The sequence below is a fragment of the Oreochromis aureus genome, linkage group 18 (assembly GCF_013358895.1).
Source record: "Oreochromis aureus strain Israel breed Guangdong linkage group 18, ZZ_aureus, whole genome shotgun sequence".
Classification (NCBI taxonomy): Eukaryota; Metazoa; Chordata; class Actinopteri; order Cichliformes; family Cichlidae; genus Oreochromis; species Oreochromis aureus.
Genome location: NC_052959.1, coordinates 35,268,607 through 35,293,005, shown reverse-complemented (window position 1 = coordinate 35,293,005; position 24,399 = coordinate 35,268,607). Strand labels below are relative to the sequence as shown.

General features: G+C 41.9%; 2 protein-coding genes across 3 annotated transcripts in view; both read left to right on the top strand.

Annotated features, from left to right (window-relative positions):
* Window positions 1-355: 355 nt before the first annotated feature.
* LOC120434305 (zinc finger protein 570-like) overlaps window positions 356-24,399 on the top strand; it is a 488,395-nt gene continuing 464,351 nt past the window's right edge. Inside the window, exon 1 of the mRNA XM_039602158.1 lies at window positions 356-502. The gene's annotated coding sequence lies outside the window, so the exon portion shown is untranslated. The remainder of the gene's footprint in view (window positions 503-24,399) is intronic.
* LOC120434309 (zinc finger and SCAN domain-containing protein 31-like) lies at window positions 498-17,959 on the top strand. Of its 2 annotated transcripts, XM_039602163.1 has the most exons (3): window positions 498-826; window positions 6,598-6,831; window positions 17,790-17,959. In XM_039602163.1, the coding sequence occupies exons 1-3, from the start codon at window positions 655-657 to the stop codon at window positions 17,918-17,920; spliced, it is 537 nt and encodes a 178-aa protein (XP_039458097.1). In that variant the 5' UTR covers window positions 498-654; the 3' UTR covers window positions 17,921-17,959. The 2 variants fall into 2 exon arrangements, with proteins under 2 accessions (XP_039458097.1, XP_039458096.1); XM_039602162.1 differs by lacking the exon at window positions 17,790-17,959 and having other exon boundaries at window positions 6,598-8,199.

The window sequence follows — 24,399 nt, the reverse complement described above, 5'->3', positions numbered from 1 at the left end:
AACATGTCTTTGGAGTTATTAAAGCCAGACAGACAGCACATGAACAATGTTCTTCCACTGCAGCACAATGACCAAGGTTCAGTGGGCGGGACCAATTACATTTTAACATCATAGTTTCAGTTTATCTCAGCCAATCAAATAGTTTTGTGCTTCCACAGCAGCTCTGTCTCTGATGTTTTCTGCTTCGTTTCTCTGTCTATTCAAATGATAATATTTGTGATTTTCTTGTTTTTCATGGATGTAAAACACAACAACATTGTTTTCAGCTAGAAACTGATTTGAAACAGAGAGAAATCTTCGACAGCGGAACAGTTAAAGGTAAATGCCCTCTGCCGGAACAACAACCGTGTGACACCAAGAAAGGAAAAGCGCGTGTGTGAACAGAGCCGAGAGTGTGGGACCGAAAGAGTCAGCTCATCACTGTGGTGTTGGCGGCTTTACACTGACTCCCCGAGCTCTCTGTAACACTTTACATTCATTAATAAGAGAGAGAGAGAGGGAGGTGCGTTAACAGTCCCGCTCTGTCGGAGCTTTATCACGTGACACCAGGCGGACGTAAACAAAAGAAAGGCGCTAATGCCGTTAGCTTTCCTCTTGTGTGCCTGAGCAGAGACTCTTCTGTTGTGTTGTTTTATGTGAGCTGTGGCAGTAACAATGCCTTCAGTTCAGTATCTGAGAGAGTTTATCAACGAGCGACTAACTGCTGCTGCTGAACAAATATTCTTGGAGTTTGAAAAAACGATCGTCCAGTACGAGGAAGAGATCGACCGTCAGCGCAGACTGCTGGATATCACCTGGAAACCCGAAATCAAGCTTCGGAGGATAGGTGAGTGTCCCTCTGAGGGAGGATCCTGATCACAGCTCTGCGGGACGTTTATGATTGTGAGGGTTAATAAAAACTCGACTGCATCTTTTGCATCCCTGCTGGTGTTACAGATTAACTGGTGACGATCAATGTTGGGTTCATTTAGAGAGAAAAGAAAAATATCCTCAAAGTAGATTTTCTTAAATGTATTAAGCAGTTGAAGGCTCAAGTTAAAAAAAATAATAAAATAAAACAACTGCTTCGCTTAGGAGGCCCAAACAAACAAAGAGCCCCACTCCCAGACAGTAAACGCTTTTTATTATGTGTGATAAACAGGACGCTATGGTCACTGGTCAAAGGTTGGAGGAAAGGCACCGTCCTCCTTATTAGAGCAGGGCGATATGACCAAAAATATTTATCACGATATACATTTGAAAATTTGCGATAACGATATAACTGACAATATAATTGACACGAGACAAGATCATTTACAACTCCACAACTTTATTAGTGCAAAAATAAAGGCCGACATATCCTCAACATAACCATGTATAATATCCACACAACGTAAAAAGAGGTTATACACACACAATACCGTAATATTATGTTGAAGCACAGTAGTATCACTCCGCGAGGCTCCTGCCTACGGTAGCCGTAATGCTCCGACAATCCATCAAGCGGTGCGGCTTCGTAGCTTAGCAAAGTCGTACTGAAACATTTGACAGATTTTCGTGTACCACATAAAATCGTTTCGAGGTCAGTACACAACCAGAATTCATACATAAGGCACACGGGATTATAAGGGGCGCTGTCGACTTTCAGAAAAATCAAAGCATTGATTTTAAATGTGCCATATTTTCCAAAACACACGGTAATAACGACGGCCCGCTAGCATGCGCTACCAAAAATAGTGCTTTGTTGTGTATCTGACGGACGAAAGCTAAACCAGTTCCACACCACTGAAGTTGCAGCATTTTTACAAACCAGTTCTGGTTCATCCGTTTCATTTAACGATCCACTTTCGCCCTTCTCATTCTGCGTTGCCGCCATGCTTTTTCCACCATGCGCATATGAAAACAAAGGCACTGCGCACGCGCGTTTTACCCAGATTCTTTTGCGATATTTCATTTTCTTATGGTTGCCTAACATTATACCGGTATTACAGTGAATGGTATGATATGGCCCAGCCCTACTCCTTATTTGGCTGAAATCCAGCACTTCAGCTCACATTTCTTCTTCTGCAGCTTTCTGAGCATCTCCTTAGGTGGAGACGCCACTTCACCCCTCTGCCAGTGATTAACTGGTGTCATGAATAAACTGGTGACAGTCAAACAGATATGTGGTAGATTTGCTTTTCAGGAGCCGCTACTGACAAACCAGCAAATAAACACTGAATATCTCACCTGAGACATTTGAGATTAATTTGTGTCTTTTCTCTGGAAATGAATTCAATTTGAAAATTATTTGAAATGGTGGTTTAGTGAGTTTGTGGTCACCTGGGACAATCATGTACTGTTTGTCAGAAACACTTGGGGCCAAAATAGATAACTGATCGTCACAGATAGTGAGAGTTGGTAGTTAGATACAGTCTGTATAGGTTTGGTTAATTTAACAAACATTTGTGGGGGGGACAGGAGTTACAGTAGTTAGACAATGATCGATAAGCAACAGAGCCAGTGTGACTGAGTAGATCTCCTGAAAGTGAGTGGGTTTAAGAAAGTGAGTGGCTCAGGTGTGCCAGTTGGTGTGTCATGTGTGTTTTTTGAGTTTTGAGGTGAGTTGGCTTTAAAACATCAACTTTCTAAGTTGAGAATATTCATAATTTAATTTCCAAAAATTGCATACGATCGTTATATTGTAGCTGGATCGGCTGAAGTATCACATAGTAGCTGCAGCAGTCTCAAATGGAGTCCTGTCCAGTGCCATAGCATACAGCCAGATTAACCTGTAACACATCTGCGCCTGGATCTATCACCATGCTGAGTAAGGACTGAGTGGCTGCACTTACACCTGGAGCATTCAAAACAACCCACAAACATCATGTTGAAAGATGCGGTGCCAGCAATGGACTGACTAAAACAGGCCGTTAGCAAAGACAACAAGAATCATTTTTTCGGTTTATTTAAAATGCAAAACATCTGCACTCACTGCACAAGGAAAGTGTGACGCCTGCACTTACAGCCACACAGTGGTAATAGCCACCATATTAGTGTAGAGGCTCATACATAACATTGCATTCACATTTGTCTTTCTTTAAATATAGGAATTAATTTACAGGACAATAAATAACTGGTTTTGGTTTAGAATTAATTCACATACCCACATAACACTGCATTCTAAAATAAGTGCACACATTTTAGTTTACACTGTTATGCATGATTTGTTCTTTGTTTTCTGAGTTACGTTAGTTGCAGCTGCTCCAGTTGATTGAGGAGCCAAGAGGTGGAAAAGAGCCTTGATGGAAAGCTGCAAATTGGCTCATTCCTCGGGACAATGGGGGGGAATTGGAGTTCTTTATGTTAGTTTCAGTTAGGTTTTGTGTGTTTTACCCCTTTTTGTGAGCTGATCAGACACTATTTAAGTTTCCCCTTTGTCTCGTTAAGTTAGGTCAGTTTGAGTTATCAGTAGGGGTGCAACGGATCACGGTTTATCCGAAATCCGAACCGATCCCACTCCACGGTTCGGTACGCACGTGATCCGAAGATTCGAAAAAAAAAAAAAGTGTGTATGGTGCGCGTCGTCAGTCTGTCAAGCGGTAGCGCTAGCGGTCCAAGTAGTGGAGCAGAGGAGTTTGCGCATTTAAGCAGCCCTTTGCTGCCCAGTCCGACCGGGCTAAAGCTAAAAGCTAATGGGTGTTTAGCTGCAGGCGGGAGGCCGTCGCCTGTTGTGCAAAACAAGGTTTAAACTGTGATGAACGTGCTTGACCCACGCTATGATATCTCGCTCTGCGGCGTCCACTTCAGTGACAAGATCCTTCCAAGCATGTATGAGCAGGAGAAGTTTAAAGTTATGGCTGAACTGTCCCAGGCATCTTCTGTTGCTCCAACTACAAATGGGTGGAGCTCCAGGGCAACGGAAAGCCACGTGACCGTGACCGCCCGTTATATCACAGCGGAGAGGTAGATACAAAGCCCTGCACTGCCCTATAGATTACATTAGATTAGATGAAACTTTATTTATTTCTCGGTGGGTTCCTCCGGAAATTCAGTTTCCAGTAGCACAGCACCCACAGAAGTTGCAGAATGTGAGCAGAAATATACAATGTTTACACATATATAAATACAGAGTATACAAAAGGGATAAATAGAATAAATAGGAATAAGGATACAAGGGAACGGCACATTTCAAGTATTGTGAGTCTATTACACCGTTGGATATTAACAAAAACTATTGCACAGTGAAAAGGCACTACAGCTTACTTGTTCCCCCCTCCTCTGTCCCCGCTTCCCCTCCAGCGAGGAGTTAAACAGTTTGATGGCGTGTGGGACAAAGGACTTGAGTTTGGGAGAAGCAACCTGTCACTGAACAGACTCCTCTGGTTGTTTATGGCCATGTGCAGATGATGCAGAGGCTGCCCAGCATGGTCCATAATGTCCATATTGCACCTTAATTTGTTTTTATATAAGTGCGTGGAATGAGTCTTCAGTTGAATGTTTTTAATAGGCAAAAATACTTAAATAAGTAAACGGCAGTAGAATTTTTGTCTTTTTTTTTCTATTTTTGCTGATCCGAAAATTGATCCGAACCGTGAGATTTTTGATCCGTTGCACCCCTAGTTATCAGTATGGTTTGCTAACTTTGAGTAGAGTTCTGTTATTTTGACCTCTTTTATGGGCCCAAGATTTTCATTCTTTTTGCATGATTTAACCAATTATGTTTTTGGGTTAAATAAAAAATCCTTTTTTTGGACTTTAACCTGTGCCTAAGTATCCTTCGCTGCTCGGTCTGTCACAGAAAGTCAACGCACACTGTGCACTACCACCATCTGCAGTAGGTTCATTCAATCTAGAAAGAGAGAAATTGTATGTTGTCACGGTCACACGGTCTAAAGTAAGGTTGTTGAATGAAGAAACTGCGCTTAGCAGGTTTAGGAGGCTGCCATGTGTAAATGTGCAGTTACTGCAGATTTGTGTGCACAAGTCTTATCTGTGTGTACCGTGATATGGCCGAGCCCTAAGACAAAGCACTGTGCCCAGTCTGAGGCTGGTAGTCAGTGTTTGTTCAAGTACAATACACCGTGACCATTATAGCTAGCATACAAAGACACCATAGGATGTAGCGCTCTGCTGTTTGGGATGTTTGTCACAGACTCCTCCAGCTGCTGCGTCACCCACAAATGTTTGTTAAAATAATCAAGCTTGTGTTGTAGGCAGTGTTGAGGAGTAACGGAATACATGTACCTGCGTTACATATTTAAAATACCAAATATGAGTAACTGTATTCCGTTACAGTTACCGTTTTAAAAGGTGGTATTCAGAATACAGTTACTTTGTCGAAAGAAATGGATTACACGACGGCTTAGAGCGTTTTATTGTCAGTGTGCAGTTTCTTACACAGCGAAATTGGGTAGCTGGACCACAAAGGTGCAAAAGTAAGAAGAGTAAACGATATACAAGGAGGGAAAAAAATGAAAAATGAAAATAAAAAGCAATATATATGTATACATATATGTGAGTGAAGCATTTAATTTAGTTTAAAGGTTTATGTGCAAGACGCAAGAACAGAAAACACTGAAAGCTACAAATGTGTTGTGCATGAAACTGGAATTAAAACGTGGTGATGGAGCCAGAGCCGGATGTTTGTCAGAAGGTAATCTGGCTGTGCACTATCGCACTTGGCCACAGGTGGCGCTAGTTGACTTGCCTACATTTGAGTGCACACAAAGTAAACTGCACGCTTCAGTTGTGTGGCGAAGACGCTGAAATCGAAGTAATAAAACGTACGAGGGGAATGATAACGAAGACAAGATTCACCAGTAACTCAGTTTGCTGTTTCAGAAAGCTGCTGATCTCAGACCTGCACAACTTCAGCTGCATGAAGAGCACATGAGATTTTCTCTGACAGCATTAAATTAAACCTGATTAAGGTCAAAGGTCATCACTTGTATGTTAAATTAAAAACTTCAATCTAGAATTTTTTCACACTGTGTTTTGCCAATATTGTATCATTCATACAAGAGTAACCAGAGAGGATGTATATTTAACCCTCTGGGTCCACGGCATAATTGGCCATTTTAACCACTTTTGAGTAAATTGGTTTGGCTGAGATTAAAGTTATTAGATTAGATTAGATAAAATAAAACTTTATTAATCCCCTGCGTGGTTTTCACACAGCTGAATAAATGCCAAACAGAAAACTGATTAAACAGAAGTGTCAGATGGTTGAGAATTTACACCAGTGTCCTGTTATATTTTAGATAGCAAGGAGCAGACGGCTGAGTTTATTAAACTCCACCGACACAGCGGTGATGCAAATCTGAAGGCTAGACCGTCCAATTTCACAGCAGTTTACTTCCGCCTACCGATCTTCCGAGGACCCGACCCACGTAGACCACAAAGGCCGGGTCCTCAGGAGGATGCAGCCCATGTCCAATGACTTGGAACCACCTTATCTGCAATACTTCAACAGTTGTAAATGCACTAATAAAATCAGCCATTACTTATATCCAACCCTGGGTTGCTGCTTTACTCACAACCTCTTCACATTCTGTGAAGCAAAGCTGTTTTTTAAAAATGATTTTCACGGTTTATCATCATTACTTTTCTTTTCCACTTGTCTTTTTGTCCCTCCAGAACTCCCACAGCAGCCTGTCTGTAAGGACGAGGTGGTTCTCCCTGAGCAGCAGCTCTGGAGCCAGGAGAGGAACTCTCTGCACCAGGGGGAACCAGAACTTCCACATATTAAAGAAGAACATGAGGAACACTTCACCAGTCAGGAGGGTGAGCAGGTTGGACTCAAGGAGGAGACTGATACCTTTATGGTGACTGCTGCTGAGGAAAGAGACCACCATGACCCAGAAGCAAAAAGTAACCAGCTCCCTTCTCAAACCTGTCCTATAGATGAGAGCCAAAATCACAGAGGAAGCAGGAATTTAGACTCAGGGACAAATAGTAACTTAGAAAGTCAGAGTAATTGTGACACAGGTAAAGAGTCTTTATCATGTAATCTTTGTGGAAAATCCTTTAAGAATAAGTACAAAATGAGTCAACATCACAGAATCCACACAGGTGAGAAGCCATATTCTTGTGAAACGTGTGGGAAAAAGTTTAGTCTGTCATCAAAGCTTAAAAGCCATAAGACTATCCATACAGGTGAGAAACCGTATTCTTGTAAAATATGTGGCAAAAGTTTCACACGAAGCGATAGTGTGACCATACACATGAGAATGCACACAGGTGAGAGACCATACCATTGTAAATCATGCGGGAAAATGTTCACATCTAGCAGTCATTTATCGGCACACAGAAGATCGCACACAGGTGAGAGACCGTATCATTGTAAAACATGCGGGAAAATGTTCACATCTAGCAGTCATGTATGGCGCCACATGAAAACGCACACGGGTGAGAAGTCGTAGTCTTGAAACATTTAGAGAACAATGTCTGAGAAGCCAAGCGTGAAAGAAGATCTAAGAATTTATACAGGTTCACAGGAGAACTTTCAGAGTTTAAATACCTTTAGGCTGTGTTCCGAAATCATTATTTATTGTTTTTGCTGTGCATTAGAGGATAGCTGATGGCTGTTGCTGATTTGGATTTAGTGTCTTTTGATGTAAAACTGGATTTGAGCTATTTGTTTTTTAATAAACAGAAAAAATTGAAGATTTTTGTTACATTGGTAGCTGTTTAGTTTATTTGGTTCATATAACTTTTGGTTATTCCTTTCATTAAGACTGACATAAGTTTTTGTTTTTGCTTTTTTTATTTTTTAACTTTTGAGTTTTCTAAGAATGTAGACGTGTTGTGCTGATGGGATCAGGTTGGGTAGGCAGGTCCACCATGGGGGAGGGTCTTTGTTTTGTTGTGTTTTATGTACACAGCAGTAACTAATGGATGAATACTTTGACAGTAGTAAAGTAGAAAGTTTTGAGGGGATGATTGTGTTGCTTGGACTCCAGCCTGCAGAAAACTGCTGTTCCTGTAGCTGCACAAGTGTGTCTCTGCTTGATTTGCCTCACAGTGTGAGGCAAAGATGTTTTTCCTGTGTAATGGGGACCTGCCAGAGCTCATCTTTGATCTTTCATTTCATAAAATGGACTAGGGATAAATGAAGATAACAGTTTACTTCAGTTGTACTTGTATCCTTTATATCCGTTGAATAGATTTTTATAGGTTATTGCTGTTAGCTTCTGCATACATTAAATTGAATCTGTGATTAAAGCCCACCTGTCATTACTTTATTTCATTCCTCAGACTCCTCCCACCTGAATGCTGTCATTACAAAGCCACTTGCGCTCGGGTCCTTAACCCTTTAAAGCCGGTCGGAGCGGGCACACTTTTGCATAGCTATTTTAAATCCCTGTAGAACTGCAACCACGTAAGCTAGCACAATAATTGTTTTTTGCATATGAAACCGGAGGAGTTGTACTTGCATCATATGCCATCAGCTTGTCCTAGGTCACGGTTTCCTTCCACACATAGCTTTGCAAAACTGCATAAAAAGCACTTGCAGCAACAAAACATAATCTTCCAGAAACACGCTTTGCTGATCCAATCAGCTGTTTAAAACGTTTCCTACGTTGGAATAGACGTCAGAGCGAACTATCGCATGTCTGCCATTACTTGCCCGAAACCGGAAGTGATGTCATTTTCGCAGAAAATGTAGTTGTTGGTTTTTTTTGTTTTTTTTTTTACCTTCGGGGCCTTATAAGCCTATACTGGTATTTCTAAAACTCATGTTGACTTTATGCTTTCCTGAATAGTTTCTGGGATGATTAGAACTCAAATTGCACTGCTGGAAATAGTTTATTTTGATGCACATGCTGTTTTGTTTTATTTTTTTGCAAATTTGGATTCCTGTAGTATATTAAAATTGGTGAATCTCAAAAACAAAACTATGAAGACACTCAAAATAAATTTCCTGTTGTTGGAAACTTTTTTTGTGCAACTTTTTTTGTATTTACAGTTTTGAGGGATAAACCTCTTAAAATTCTCTAACTAGAAATATATGTAAAAAACAAAACAAAAACAATTTTCTATTTTTTTGTAGTTCATTGCACTTTTTTGCAATTTATGTAGTTACTATGGACTTAATGCATACATATTATTAAAACTTGTGCTATAACGGTTGTATTGCTGTATAGCAACTTGAAATGCTCCCAAAATGGCACTACAGCATGTAAAAATATAAAGATAAGCTCTGGCGGACTTGGTTCTATGGTAGGTTTTAAAGGGTTAAGATGTTTCATGTTTAAAAATCTGGCACTATGGCTCCATGAATATGGACTCTCAGAAGTGGAACTCGTGGAATGATGGATGGAAGTCTGTCAATAGAAAATTGTACTTAGTAGTCAGTATAAGCTTTTAATGATATAAGTTTGCATATGATAGAATACTGTATGTTGACCTTTTGATGACTTAGACTGTTGTCCACTACAAGACTGTTTTATAAATTCTTTCTCACAGTGATATTAGCTGAACAAGCAGGAAGAGGAGAGCTGGACACTCTTATCTGCTGTATCCCACAACACACACACATACACCTGAACCACTCTTCACTCCCTACGCACTAACATTCCTCTGCCTATGAATGGACGTATTCACTGTTGTATCACTTTTGCATATAAATAAAGACAAGTGCAGGAGCAGAGCGCGCATCGCAGGGCCCCCACTCTGGTGTGAGCGTTCTGTGATCGCCCTTGTATACAAGTAAATGCTGCAGCGTCTGTGTGTTTCTACCCTTAGACTCTTAGCTGAAGAAGTGTCTTTAGAATAAATCTCTTGACAAAGTCCCAAAAATATTTGGTTGTCGGATCTCTGATGCAGAGTTGGAGGTGTGTAGAAAACAGAATTTTACAAGTAGGAGGCTGACATTTGAGTTCCAGCTGCTCATATATATATAATGACGTTCAGACCACATCAACTGTTTAATCAACCATTTTATTATAGTGAATTAAAAGAAATGTGGAACAGCTGACATTCATGTGGTGAGTGTGTGGCTGTCTGTATGTAGCTAAGGTCTGAAAAAGAATGAAAATTAAACCAATGCCAGAGAAACCACATCCCTACCTGCTGGAGAAAAGACTGAACATTTGTTACCAAGTCTTTTTGAACAATACCCCAATGGTAACAGGTGTGCCTCCTCTCATCACCTGCCTCACAACCTATCTAATCCTACACAAACCCAGAAAGGGCAAAGACCTGAGTGGGCGGGGTTATCTGGGAAGCAGTGAAGATTTTTATGTAAAAGACATATAGTAATCTGTAAAACAGTCAAAATCACATCGATGTTTTCACAGGTATTAAAGTTTGAATGTTAAAGAAAAAAAAAAACTTTTTTTTTTCATCTGTCACTTTGGGTTAGGGCTGTTATGGTCAGAGTAGTTGATGTAGGAGATGTTTGGGTTTTATATCGATTATCAGGGATATATTGAGCTGTCTACTATTTCCCTCCTTTCCATAGTATAAACTGAGGAGCCTGAAGGTCAGAATTATGTCTGTACCAGTGAAGTAGAGGATGTGTATCACTTGTCTCATAGCTACATGTGAGTGTGACAGATTTTCCTTCTGTTTCAGTGACTTCAGTTTGTTGAGGAGTGATTGAGTCTCCAGCTGTGAGTCCTGGAAAAAGAAAGAAGAAAAGTAGTGAAATGCAGTCTGTATATCTGCTTAATGCAGCAGCTTCAACTAAACTTTAATCCCTGTTCTTAAACTCACCTATAATGTGAGATAGAAGCAAAAAGAGGTGCAGCAACATGTCTTTGGAGTTATTAAAGCCAGACAGACAGCACATGAACAATGTTCTTCCACTGCAGCACAATGACCAACAAATAATGTCATTGAATGAGCTCAACTTCAGTGGGCGGGGTCAGGTACCTCGTGACATCGTAGTTTCAGTTCATCTCAGCCAATCAAATAGTTTTGTGCTTCCACAGCAGCTCTGTCTCTGTCTCTGATCTTTACTGCTTCATTTCTCTGTTGTCTTTGTCATCAGTCCAATGACACAAGAATCAGAGGTTTAACAGTGTGTGGCTCCCTCTAGTGGATGTTGTGGAGTATTCTGTTGTCTTTGCTCCAAAGGTTTTTGTACAGAGTTTTGGTGTTTCCTGTCACTGTGGGCCTCACAGCACAGTAGTACACAGCAGAGTCTGTCACTGCAGCAGAGGAGATCTGAAGAGTCATTTGTCTGTTATTATCAACTGCTTTTACAGTTAATCCTGTGACTGGATTTAATATTTTCTCTCCTGTTCCTGAGTGAGAGATCAGGAACTCTGGTGGTTTTCCAGGATATTGTTGATACCAGAAGAAATAATCATCATAAACTGCAGCTTTGGAGTATCTATAGGACAGAGTAACAGTGCTGCCTTCTACACTGAACACTTCTTTGTTGGTTGGAGTGAGATCTTCACAGCTGACACCTAAAGGAACAGAAACATATTTGATACTTTTATAAATCATCACAGTTCAAATGTATTTCTTTAAACACACAGACTGTAACGTACCTGTTAGAATGGTGAGAATCAGTAAAGAAAGTGCATAATAGTCCAAAGACAACATGTTGAATGAAGGTAAAGTTTATGGTTTGTGTGCTGAACTCTGTTGAATGTGGAGGTTTCTCTCTCTTCTAGTTCAGTAACAGCTCAGCTCCTCCCTGAATCTCTCCTCCTCCTCTCTGATCTGGGTTTGAACTTCTCTCACTTCCTCCTCTTTACACACTAGTAGCAGCATTTTCACTTTCAGGTGGGAGCTCATATTTCATCAGGCTCCAGCTTCCCTGATTCACTGAATTGGGATAATCTGAAAATGGATGGATGATTAAGTTTTCAGTGTTAAGTGGCTGAAATGAAAAGAATAATTCAAAGTCTAAACAAAAATACACTGCTCAGAAAAATAAAGGGAACACAAAAATAAGGCATTCTAGATCTAAATGGATGAAATATTCTTATTAAATACTTTGTTCTTTACGTAGTTGAATGTGCTGACAACAAAATTTAAAAAGAAATATCATTGGAAATCAAATTCAGCAACCCACGTAGGTCTGAATTTGGAGTCACACTCAAAATCAAAGTGGAAAAACACACTACAGTAATGTCCTTAAAACAAGTCAAAATGAGGCTCAGTGGTGTGTGTGGCCTCCACGTGTCTGTATGACCTCCCTACATACCAGCGCGTGGCCTGGGCATGCTCCTGATGAGGTGGAGGATGGATCACCCCCCAGACCTGGACTAAAACATCTGCCAACTCCTGGACAGTCTTTGGTGGATGGAGTGAGACATGATGTCCCAGATGTGCTCAACTGGATTCAGGTCTGGGGACTGGGCGGGTCAGTCAATAGCATCAATGCCTTCATCTCGCAGGAACTTGCTGTGGCAGATCCTTTTCGGATGTATCAGTCATATATTTTAATCATATCATATTAGTAATAATAATATCACTGTCTTACTTTAGTATAGCAAGATCACTCCTGCCTTTTAGTTGTCTGCCTGTGCACTACAAATGGGCCTTATGCTCTATGACACCTACACACTGGGAGACTTCTGCTTATCAGGGATGTAAAACCTTGGGTGACGTTGAAGCAGAAAACAACATCATAATTCTCTCTGTGAGGGAGGAGGTTTTAAGGATGGAGCTGATGGTACAGCCCCCCATGAGATGAGCTAACATGTAAGACTTATGGAATGTCTTTGTCTGTCTCTGTATATAACATGTAAGGGTGACGGACAAATTTTGGAGATGATCCTAGTGTTGGGATGTTTCTCTCCACATTGCAATGTGTTTATTAAACCCACTTCAAATCACGCTCACTGGGTGTTTTGCAAGTTCTTGTTAAAATTTCCACAACAAACTGCTGACACACTCCAGCCACATGAGGTCTAGCATTGTCTTGCTTTAGAAGGAACCCAGGGCCAACCGCACCAGGACATGGTCTCACAAGGGGTCTGAGGATCTCATCTCGGTACCTAATGGTAGTCAGGCTACCTCTGGCGAGCACATGGAGGGCTGTGCGGCCCCCCAAAGAAATGCCCCCTCTACACCATTGCTGACCTACTGCCAAACCGGTCATGCTGGAGGATGTTGCAGGCAGCAGAACGTTCTCCACAGCGTGTCCAGACGCTGTCACGACTGTCACATGTGCTCGGTTTGAACCTGCTTTCACCTGTGAAGATCACAGGGTGCCAATGGCGAAGTTGCCAATTTTGGTATTCTCTGGCAAATGCCAAACGTCCTTCACAGTGTTGGGCTGTAAGCACAACCCCCACTTCTGACTGTTTAAGCAGACATATGCACATTTGTGGCCTGCTTTAGGTCCTTTTGCAGGGCTCCTCCTGTTCCTCCTTGCATAAAAGTGGAGGTAGCGCTCCTGCTGCTGGGTTGTTGCCCTCCTATTGCCTCCTCCATGTCTCTTGATGTACTGGCCCGTCTCGTGATAGTGCCTCTGGACATTATGCTGACAGACGCCAGCAAACCTTCTTGCCACAGCTCGCACTGATATGTCATCCTGGATGAGCTGCACTACCTGAGCCACTTGTGTGGGTTCTAGACTCCGCCTCATGCCAGCACTAGAGTGAAATCACTGCCTGCAGTCAAAAGTCACTAAAACACCAGCCAGAAAGCATAGCTGCTGAGAGGTGGTCTGTGGCCACCACCTGCAGAATAATTCTAAAGTTAGAAATATCCTGTCTCAGAGTGATGCTGAAAAACTAGTTCATGCATTTATTACTTCCAGGCTGGACTACTGTAATTCACTATTATCAGGATGTCCTAAAAACTCGCTGAAAAGTCTTCAGCTAATCCAAAATGCTGCAGCAAGAGTCCTGACAGGGACTAGAAAGAGAGAGCAGATTTCTCCTGTTTTGGCTTCCTTCATTGGCTTCCTGTTAAATCCAGAATTCAAAATCCTGCTCCTCACATACAAGGTCTTAAATAATCAGGCCCCATCTTATCTTAATGACCTTGTAGTACCATATCACCCTATTAGAGCACTTCGCTCTCGCTCTGCAGGCCTACTTGTTGTTCCTAGAGTATTTAAAAGTAGAATGGGAGGAAGAGCCTTCAGTTTTCAGGCCCCTCTTCTGTGGAACCAGCTTCCAGTTTGGATTCAGGAGACAGACACTATCTCTACTTTCAAGATTAGGCTTCAAACTTTCCTTTTGCTAAAGCATATAGTTAGGGCTGGACCAGGTGACCCTGAATCCTCCCTTAGTTATGCTGCAATAGACGTAGGCTGCCGGGGATTCCCATGATGCATTGAGTTTTTCCTTTCCAGCCACTCACTATGTGTTAATAGACCTCTGCATCGAATCATATCTGTTATTAATTTCTGTCTCTCTTCCACAGCATGTCTTTATCCTGTTTTCCTTCTTCACCCCAACCGTCGCAGCAGATGGCCCCGCCCTCCCTGAGCCTGGTTCTGCCGGAGGTTTCTTCCTGTTAAAGGGAGTTTTTCCTTCCCACTGTCGCCAAAGTGCTTGCTCATAGGGGTCATATGATATGATTGTTGGGGTTTTCTCTGTATTTATTATTGTGCGATCTATTGTACAATATAAAAGCGCCTTTGAGGCGACTTTTGTTGTGATTTGGCGCTATATAAATAAAATTGAATTGAATTGAATTGAATTGAATAGAGCAGCACGAAGTTGGACACGAGGGGTTTTACTGTTGAACACCACAATCTCAGTCTTCTTATCATTTAAAACAAGGGAATTACTCAGGAACCGTTCTTTGACCTCCCGCATGCATTCTTGAAAGTAGTGCAGGGACACAGCAAGGTCGTCAGCAAGTTCAAAATAGATCTGTATGTCGTCGGCGTAACAGTGAAAGGCGATATTGTATTTTTCAAAGATTGCACCTAGAGGGAGCAAATACAATGAGAAAAGAATAGGGCCAAAAACTGATCCTTGAGGTACACCGCAACAGACCGGTGCAGAGGAAGTGGAGAAGGTGCCCAAGTTAACCAAGAAGGATCTGTCAGCGAGGTATGATTTAAACCAGTCAAGGGCAGTGCCTCTAATACCCACAGTGTGCTCAAGTCTTAATAATAAGATGTTATGGTCCACCATATCAAAAGCCGAAGAGAGGTCCAGTAAAACTAGGACCATAGAGCGTCCAGTATCAGTGATTACAAGAATATCATTACGAACTCTAACCAACGCTGTTTCAGTGCTATGCAGATTGAAATTCCTCAGCAACATTGTTCGTCTCCAAGTACGCCTGGAGCTGGGAGAGAACTAGTCTCTCCAGGATCTTGGACGAGAACGAGAGCTTAGAGATCGGTTTGTAGTTCAAAAGGTCATAACAGTCAGTTTCTTTTTTTAAGAATTGGGTGGACTACAGCATGCTTAAAAGCCAAAGGGACACAGCCTGAGAGCAAGGAGAAATTCATTAGAGACAAGATACTAGGTCCAATTACATCAAAACATTCCTTAGCTATGCGAGATGGAAGACTGTCAAGCACAGTATTGGTCTTATTCATTTCATCAACTAGCACTTAAGAGTCAAAAGTGACACAGGCTCAAACTGATGGAAAGTTGAAATGCAATCAGAAATGGGGAGAGGACATGAAACACGTTTCAGTCACAGTAACAGAATCAGAGGTTTAACAGTGTGTGGCTCCCTCTAGTGGATGTTGTGGAGTATTCTGTTGTCTTTGCTCCAAAGGTTTTTGTACAGAGTTTTGGTGTTTCCTGTCACTGTGGGCCTCACAGCACAGTAGTACACAGCAGAGTCTGTCACTGCAGCAGAGGAGATCTCCAGATGAAACTCCTTTTTTTCTCTCTCATGTATAAACTTCAGCTTTTCTGTTTGCGCTGAATGTTCTGCCATGAGAAGCTGTGGACGTGAACCGGACTTCTGATGGTACCAGAAAAGTGCCTGAACATAACCTGAATAGTTGCAGGAGAGAGTCACAGTGTCTCCTTCCAAACTCATCACTACATCTTTAGATGGTGTCAGTAAATCCTCAGAGGATCCTGAAAACAACAAAGACATATTTCACCAGGATGTTTCTGTATCTTTTAACTTAGTTTATAAAAAGTGAATCAATTCAAACAACATCCAAATATTTTCATGTCTATCATCTCCTTTTACATCTCACTCCATCTTCTGATGACTCACCAGTCTGAAAGGAGACCATCATCATCCAAATGAAAAGCAGGAACATGATTTTCTCTTGGACTGAATGAACAATACAGAGAACACAGCAGCTCTTCAGCTCCTAAATGAAGCCTTTCATATTCACTGGTGTAGCTCCTCCTCCAAAGGCTGCTTCTTCTGGATAGGCTCGGCCCTGGTTTCTGTGGAGCCTGTAAATAAAGAGAGCTTTGAATATTTGAAATATTTAGCAGAATGTAGAATAATCTCACTCATGTATTAAACAGCAGAAGTACACATGTAAACCAGCCAGCATCAATACTGGATTTTAAGTAAGTCCATTACTGTTCTCAGATCAGTGGTGAATAGCCGTCTGACCAGTTTTCCTGTGCCTCACTGATGGACATTCATTCAAAGAGGAAAAAGGAAAACTTCCAAAGGCCTCTTTTGTGAAAAGATACAAACAAAAATTTATTCCACAGCTTGCAAATCTTCTTACAGAATTAATCAAGTTTAACTTATCCTCAACAACAAACATACTATGGTAGAAAACCCGTGTGGCTCTGTTCTCCTCTGCTGCAGCATCTTGCCTACGCTATACTAACCTTTTTCTCTCTCCCCCCTCCCACACCGCATTCACTCATTTGCATAAATCCATAATGTCGGGTTTTTAACTATAAACGAAGCCTTTAAGGCAAATGTATTCATGGTTTTACTTAACCAAGCCAACACAGCAACACAATATTCTGAATTCAACTATAACCATGAATGTACTTATTAAAGTACTAATTACACAAAATACGTTTAACAACAAATATAAATACTAAAATATATGAACTATATCAACTTGGCTCCTACAAGAGGAGACTGACTGATGATGGAAAGTATCAGTGATGTAAAGAAGAGAAAAGCAGCTGAACATGTAAGAAAGCAGGCAGGTGAGTGATTACAGATCTTCCTTATTGAACTTACACTTAATAATAATAATGGATTGCATTTATATAGCGCTTTACAATTCCACTATTCAATCACTCTCACATTCACTCACTGGTGAAGGCAAGCTACAGTTGTAGCCACAGATGCCCTGGGGCAGACTGACAGAAGCAAGGCTGCTATATCGCGCCATCGGCCCCTCTGGATAACACCAGTAGGCGGTAGGTGAAGTGTCTTGCCCAAGGACACAACGAGCAGGACAGAGAGAGCTGGGGGATGGAACTGGCGACTTTTCGGTTACAGAGGAGCTTCCCAACACCCTGAACCACGGTTGCCCCGTAGCTACATCTGTTATCAGTCCTGCCTACTAGCAAGTGCAGCAGGGCCGGTCTGACCAACACTTGTGAGACTGATAACTGCTAATGACGGTCATTGAATGGACTGATAACATCTGAAGCAGGAGCATGGTGCTGGGTGTTGGAGGGTCAGGTTTATGTTCTGGGACTTTGAATTCATGTTTATTATGAAGCTCTCTGGTTGGTTATGGTCCTTAAGTTTTTCTTGTTCCAGTTTTTACTTCATGGTTCAGGTTTGATTTACTTCTGTAACTGTTGGTCTTTATGATTGTGGGTTCATGTTTTCTCTGTTTATTTGATTGTTTCTGGTTTTGTGTCATTTCCAGCTGAGTGTTGTTCGTCTCCACAAACAGCTCTTTATGAACAGAACTCGTGCAGATTTCTCAGCATTTTTCTTTCCTGTTAGTTTGCAGCTTTGTGGGAGCTGACTTCTTTACTGTGTTACAGAGACACAGTCCCAGACACCACAGATCCGCTCCAGTTCGCCTACCGACCCAACAGATCCACTGAGGACGCCATCGCCCACGTCCTGCACACCACCCTCAGCCACGTGGACAAGAAACAGGGTAACTATGTGAGAATGCTGTTTGTTGATTACAGTTCAGCGTTTAACACAATAGTGCCCTGCAGACTGTTCACAAAGCTGAGGGATCGGGGACTCAACAGCCGTCTGTGTGCATGGGTGTTGGACTTCCTCACTGGCAGAACTCAGGTGGTGAGGGTGGGTGGGTGTGTCTCCGACAGCATCACCATCAACACAGGAGCACCACAGGGTGTGTCCTCTCTCGCCACTGCTCTACTCCCCTACACTTCTGACTGTGTGGCCACCACGGCTCCAACACCATTGTGAAGTTTGCTGACGACACAGTGGTGTTGGGCGCCATCTCCAACAACGATGAGGCGGCTTACATGGATGAAGTGAAGAAACTGGCATCATGGTGCCAGGACAACCACCTCCAGCTGAACATCGGCAAGACCAAGGAGCTGGTGGTTGACTTCAGAAGGAGTCAGCACAGAGACTACAAGCCCATTATCACCAATGGAGCTCCAGTGGAGAGGGTGCAGTCCTTTAAGTATCTCGGTGTCCACATCTCCTCAGACCTGACATGGGCTGCCCACATTCAGGTCCAGACCAAGAAGGCTAGGCAGCGCCTGTATCACCTCCGACAACTGAGGAAGTTCAGGGTCTCTCCAAAGATCCTCAGGATCTTCTATACAGGCGCTGTGGAGAGCATCCTCACACAGAACATGACATCGTGGTTTGGGAACCGCTGTGTGAAGGACCAAAAAGCTCTCCAGAGAGTGATCCGTACAGCAGAACGCTGCTGCAGCATTGCTCTCCCCCCACTTCAGGACACCTACACCAGGAGATGCCGGACTAGAGCAACGCAGATACTGAAGGACCCGTCCCATCCTGGCAACAAACTGTTCCAACTTCTACAATCTGGTAGAAGGTTCCGCATCATCCGGGCAAGGACAGAGAGACTCAAGAAGAGCTTCTATCCTCAAGCCATCCGGGCCCTAAACCCCCCACACACACACACACCCCGCCTCACATCATCTATAATTGACTGAGATTCTCCTCCAGACACTCAATTCCTTTAAGTTTAAATATGTTTATATTGTCTATTCTGTAAAATAGTCAGATGTCTATTCATATTAATGTACAGAATTCACCTGCTTGCTGCTACTACTGCACATTCACCCAATGTATATACTATATATATATATATATATTTTATAATGTTATCCTCTACCCCCCTTTTTTTTTTGCACATGTCGAGGATCGTGTCAGGATACATTTCACTGTGTGTTATACTTGTATAACTATGCATGTGACAAATAAAGAACCTTGAACCTTGAACCTTTACTGTCCTGTAAGAGCTCAGCATTGGAAGGATTTTTTTATCTGCAGAAAATAACAATAAAAACCTTTTTAGTTGTTAATATGAGGATGTGTGTATAGCTCATGTGTGGCAGTCTACAGTTTAATATGAGATCAGTTTTTACCAACAGTTGGAATCAAATTACTGATGATTTTATAATGTCTGGATGTGATGTTGATGAAACTCATGACTAGAAACTCTAAAGGAGAGCATCATCATCTGATGTGATGAGTTCAAAGAGAATAAATGGAATAAACATGAGATGGTCTTCCTGGTTGGACTTTTAGCTTCATGTGAGAGATTTTAACTTAAAGAGATAAACCTCTGTTACTCTGTTTATTTTGCTTCTGCTGCATTTTGCATGTCCTCATCCACTAAATATAAAATAGTGTAAATGAGCAGCTTTTGATGTTTGACAGTTTTATTGTGTCTGAACGTTCCTACAGTTGGTTTGTGGTTGATGTGGATTTGCTGCTCATGTGAATCCTCCCACAGTGTTTCATTAGCAGCTGTAACCACAGTGACTCTGATAAAACAGGAATTAGCAGAATCCATCTGATATGAAGCTGTGCTTTGAATACCACTTCCCTCCTCTTTGAAGAGTAGTCAGATATCTGTGTTCAGGTTTTTGTACAGCCTCTTCTACACTTTGTATCACTGTGTTTGTAGAGCACAGTAGTAGAGAGCTGTGTCTGCCAGGGTTAGGGCTGTTATGGTCAGAGTAGTTGATGTAGAAGATGTTTCTGATTTATAACGTTTATCAGGAATATATTCACCTGTGTATCCTTTGGCTCCTTTCCTGAGTATAAACTGAGGAGCCTGAAGGTCAGAATGATGTTTGTACCAGTGAAGCTCGATATTTCTGTAACCCGTCTCATATTTACATGTGAGTTTGACAGATTCTCCTTCTGTTTTAGTGACTTCATCTCATTCAGGAGTGATTGAGTCTCCAGCTGTGAGTCCTGGAAAAAGAAAGAAGAAAAGTAGTGAAATGCAGTCTGTATATCTGCTTAATGCAGCAGCTTCAACTAAACTTTAATCCCTGTTCTTAAACTCACCTATAATGTGAGATAGAAGCAAAAAGAGGTGCAGCAACATGTCTTTGGAGTTATTAAAGCCAGACAGACAGCACATGAACAATGTTCTTCCACTGCAGCACAATGACCAACAAATAATGTCATTGGATGAGCTCATGTTCAGTGGGTGGAGCCAGTTTGATAGATAATCAAATAGTTTTGTGCTTCCACAGCAGCTCTGTCTCTGTCTCTGATCTTTACTGCTTCATTTCTCTGTTGTCTTTGTCATCAGTCCAATGACATGTTACGTCCCTTGGCTAGTCTAGGGGGTTAAAGGGATGAACATAAAGGTGGATAGTGAAGGAGGAGCCAAGATGGTATATGTAGAAGGTTTATTTAATGCTGGTGATGAGATTTGGGTTCAGACTGAGGTGTAACATCAGGGAGAGCCAAGGCCAACATAACAAACAAAACATCCCTGATGTAGAAATAAAAGAAACTTACCTAACTCCAAAGAAACAAAATATACAACCTATAACCATAACCTACCTAACAACACATAAACAGGAGAAAACAGGGTGTCAAAGCAAAAGGCAGCTCTCCCCTACAGCAGTCTGAACATGAAAACAACAATGCTCATACAAGATACAAAGGCATGCAAGCCTGCATCGGTATGGCAACCAAAATGGCCAGAGGGCACAGAAGCACAGCTCCACAGGCCTTAAATAGTGCTCTGCTGATTACCAATTAGCCAGACTCTGTGCAGCATCCAATCAGGACAGGAGGTGGAGCCTGGACAAAACAAAAGGTTAGTAAGGAGAAGAGACATCCTCCTGGGGGATGTAACAGACACAAGAATCAGAGGTTTAACAGTGTGTGGCTCCCTCTAGTGGATGTTGTGGAGTATTCTGTTGTCTTTGCTCCAAAGGTTTTTGTACAGAGTTTTGGTGTTTCCTGTCACTGTGGGCCTCACAGCACAGTAGTACACAGCAGAGTCTGTCACTGCAGCAGAGGAGATCTGAAGAGTCATCAGTGTTTTATCTTCACTCACTTTAAAAGTGATTCCAGGGACTGGATCTGAGATTTTCTCTCCTGTCCCTGAGTGAGAGATCAGGAACTTTGGTGGTTTTCCAGGATATTGTCGATACCAGAAGAAATAATCAGTTCCAACAGCAACCCTGGCTAATCTATAGGACAGAGTAACAGTGCTGCCTTCTACACTGAACACTTCTTTGTTGGTTGGAGTGAGATCTTCACAGCTGACACCTAAAGGAACAGAAACATATTTGATACTTTTATAAATCATCACAATTCAAATGTATTTCTTTAAACACACAGATTGTAACGTACCTGTTAGAATGGTGAGAATCAGTAAAGAAAGTGCATAATAGTCCAAAGACAACATGTTGAATGAAGGTAAAGTTTATGGTTTGTGTGCTGAACTCTGTTGAATGTGGAGGTTTCTCTCTCTTCTAGTTCAGTAACAGCTCAGCTCCTCCCTGAATCTCTCCTCCTCCTCTCTGATCTGGGTTTGAACTTCTCTGACTTCCTCCTGCTTTACACACTAGTAGCAGCATTTTCACTTTCAGGTGGGAGCTCATATTTCAGCTCTGTGCTGCTTCAGTCCAAAAATAAGAGAGTCTGTATTGCTGGCAGACTGCAGAGGGCCCGGGGGCGCCAGTGTCCGGCAGCCTCGCCTCTGTCAGAGCACCCCAGGGCAGCTGTGGCTACAATGTAGCTTGACATCACCTGTGTGTGAATGTGTGGATGACTGAATGTAGTGTAAAGTGCTTTAGGGTTCTTAGGGACTAAGTAAAGCGCTATACAAATACAGGCCATTTACCATTTACCATTACATTCAGAACTGTCCCTCCCAGCCAAACGGCCACGTCCCTTAGTAGTCACAAGGATTCTGGCAGATTTTCCCTGCCCAGATTCATGGTACTCGCTAAGATTTCAGTAAACACCAACACTCACTCCATACAACCATTAGTTGATTCTAGAGCACTCCTGGTTACTCAGCTCAATATTCCCTGGAACTCCTTCCGGGCCATTACAGGTTTCGCGCTAAATGGAGCAAAAATCACTAATGTGACTCATAAAACCAAGTTACTCTCTGGTTCTGTCAGGAAACCATTTTGTTCATCGAGGCTCCTGGTACCCTGTTAGCTCTGGGTCATGCTTAGTTGAAGGTCCATAATCCTAACATTGATTGGGAATGCATTACAATCACCGGTTAGAGTTAGGGGTGTGTTTTGATTATCGATTTATTGATTAAAATCGATTCTGGCCTGGATAACATGATATCGAATCATTAAAATCCTGAATCGATTTTTTAATATAAATTTATTTTGCCCGAAATGCCAGAATCTCAGGTTAAATCTCACAAAATTTCAACAAACAGCTAAAACAGTAAATGAGAGCAGGAACACGGATTCTGCACAAAGATGTAAATACAAAGCGCGGACCCGCCAACGGATCAGAATCAGTGAGATGTCGCCTTTCTCACGCGACGGCACGGACACGGTCGGGCTGAAAGCCGACAGCTCGCTGATTCTGATGTTTCGCGGGTCCGCTTTTGTGTTTATGTTCTTTGCTCTAGATTCTGAAGCTGAAGGTTTTATAACTCCAAACAATATTGACTGAACCAGCAGCAAAGAAGATCCAAACTACGCTTCACATAAACATCGTCATGAATTCACTCTGACTTTTACTGTTTTGCTTCCACCACGATAAAAATCACACTTCATGCACAGCTCTCTCTCTCTCTCTCTCTCTCTGTACTTCAAGAACAACAGTTTCCTGTCTAAAATCTGTTTTCTGCATTATTTGCTTGCTTGTTACGCACCAGTCTACCGTTGTTTACGGCGCTGTCGGCCGCTGTTTTTTTGCCCCCTTTTACTTACTTCCGAAAAGAAAGCCTCATTTCTGCTGTTCAATGGGCTACTGAACAAATTTAAACTTTTTAAAATTATGCAAAATTGCAAAACGCTTAGCCATGTCTCTAAGACACCGCTGTAACTTCAGAGGTAACGTTCATATGTTGATTAATGGTTTTCTTTCGTTTTTGATGTACTGCAGAATATTTTTATAAAATCCCAGGCCAGGAAAACCACCTTCATGTTTTTCTGTGTTTTATCTTCAGCTACTTTAACACAAAGGCATCTGCTATCTCGCAAGTGTCAGCTTTCTTTTTATAGATATAAAAATATGTAAATGTACTGATGCATGATATGAATCATAATGTTTCTGATTGTCTGAGGCCATATTTCCAAGAATCGAATTGATTCGATTCTAGAAATCAGTGACGATACCCAGCCCTAGTTGGAGTGTTTTTGTGACCAGTCTTGTCTGAGGTCTGCGTCACCTGCACAGTCAGCTGAGATCTCTGCTTCTCTCTCTGAGCCACCAGATCTATCCTCGATGCCCCCCATTTATCATGACTTGTCCCAGGTATTTAGGAAAGATCTGGCTCTCTTGAGGGGGCGGAGCATAGGGCTGGGTATCGTCACTGATTTCTAGAATCGATTCGATTCCGACTCACAAGGTCGGAAAACGATTCGACTTGAATCGGGGAAATTTTGCCTCAGACAGTCAGAAGTATTATAATTCTCATCACGTATCAGTACATTTCCATATTATTCTATAAAAACAAAGCTGACACTTGTGAGACTTTATCGAAGGTGTGAGCATCACAGCAGATGCCTTTGTGTCAGAGTAGCTGAGGATAAAACACAGAAAACATGAAGGTGATTTTCCTGGCCTGGGTTTTATAGCAGATAACCACCTTACAAATATTCTGCAGTAGATCAAAAATGAAAGAAAACCATTAATCAACAAATGAACATTACCTGATGCTGCTGAAGTGAAGCAAAGTTACAGAGGTTTTATTAGAGACACAGCTGAGTGTTTTGCAATTTTGCATAATTTTAAAAAGTTTACATTTGTTCAGTCTTCAACAGCAGAAATGAGGCTTTTTCTTTGGAAGTAAAGGGAAAAACAGCGGCCGACAGCACCGTAAACAATGGTAGACTTGTGGGTAAATAATTCAATTTTATTTATATAGCTCCAAATCACAACAACAGTCGCCTTAAGGCGTTTGAGGCGACCCCAAATAACAAGCAAGAGATTTATAGACAGAAAAATGTTCTTGAG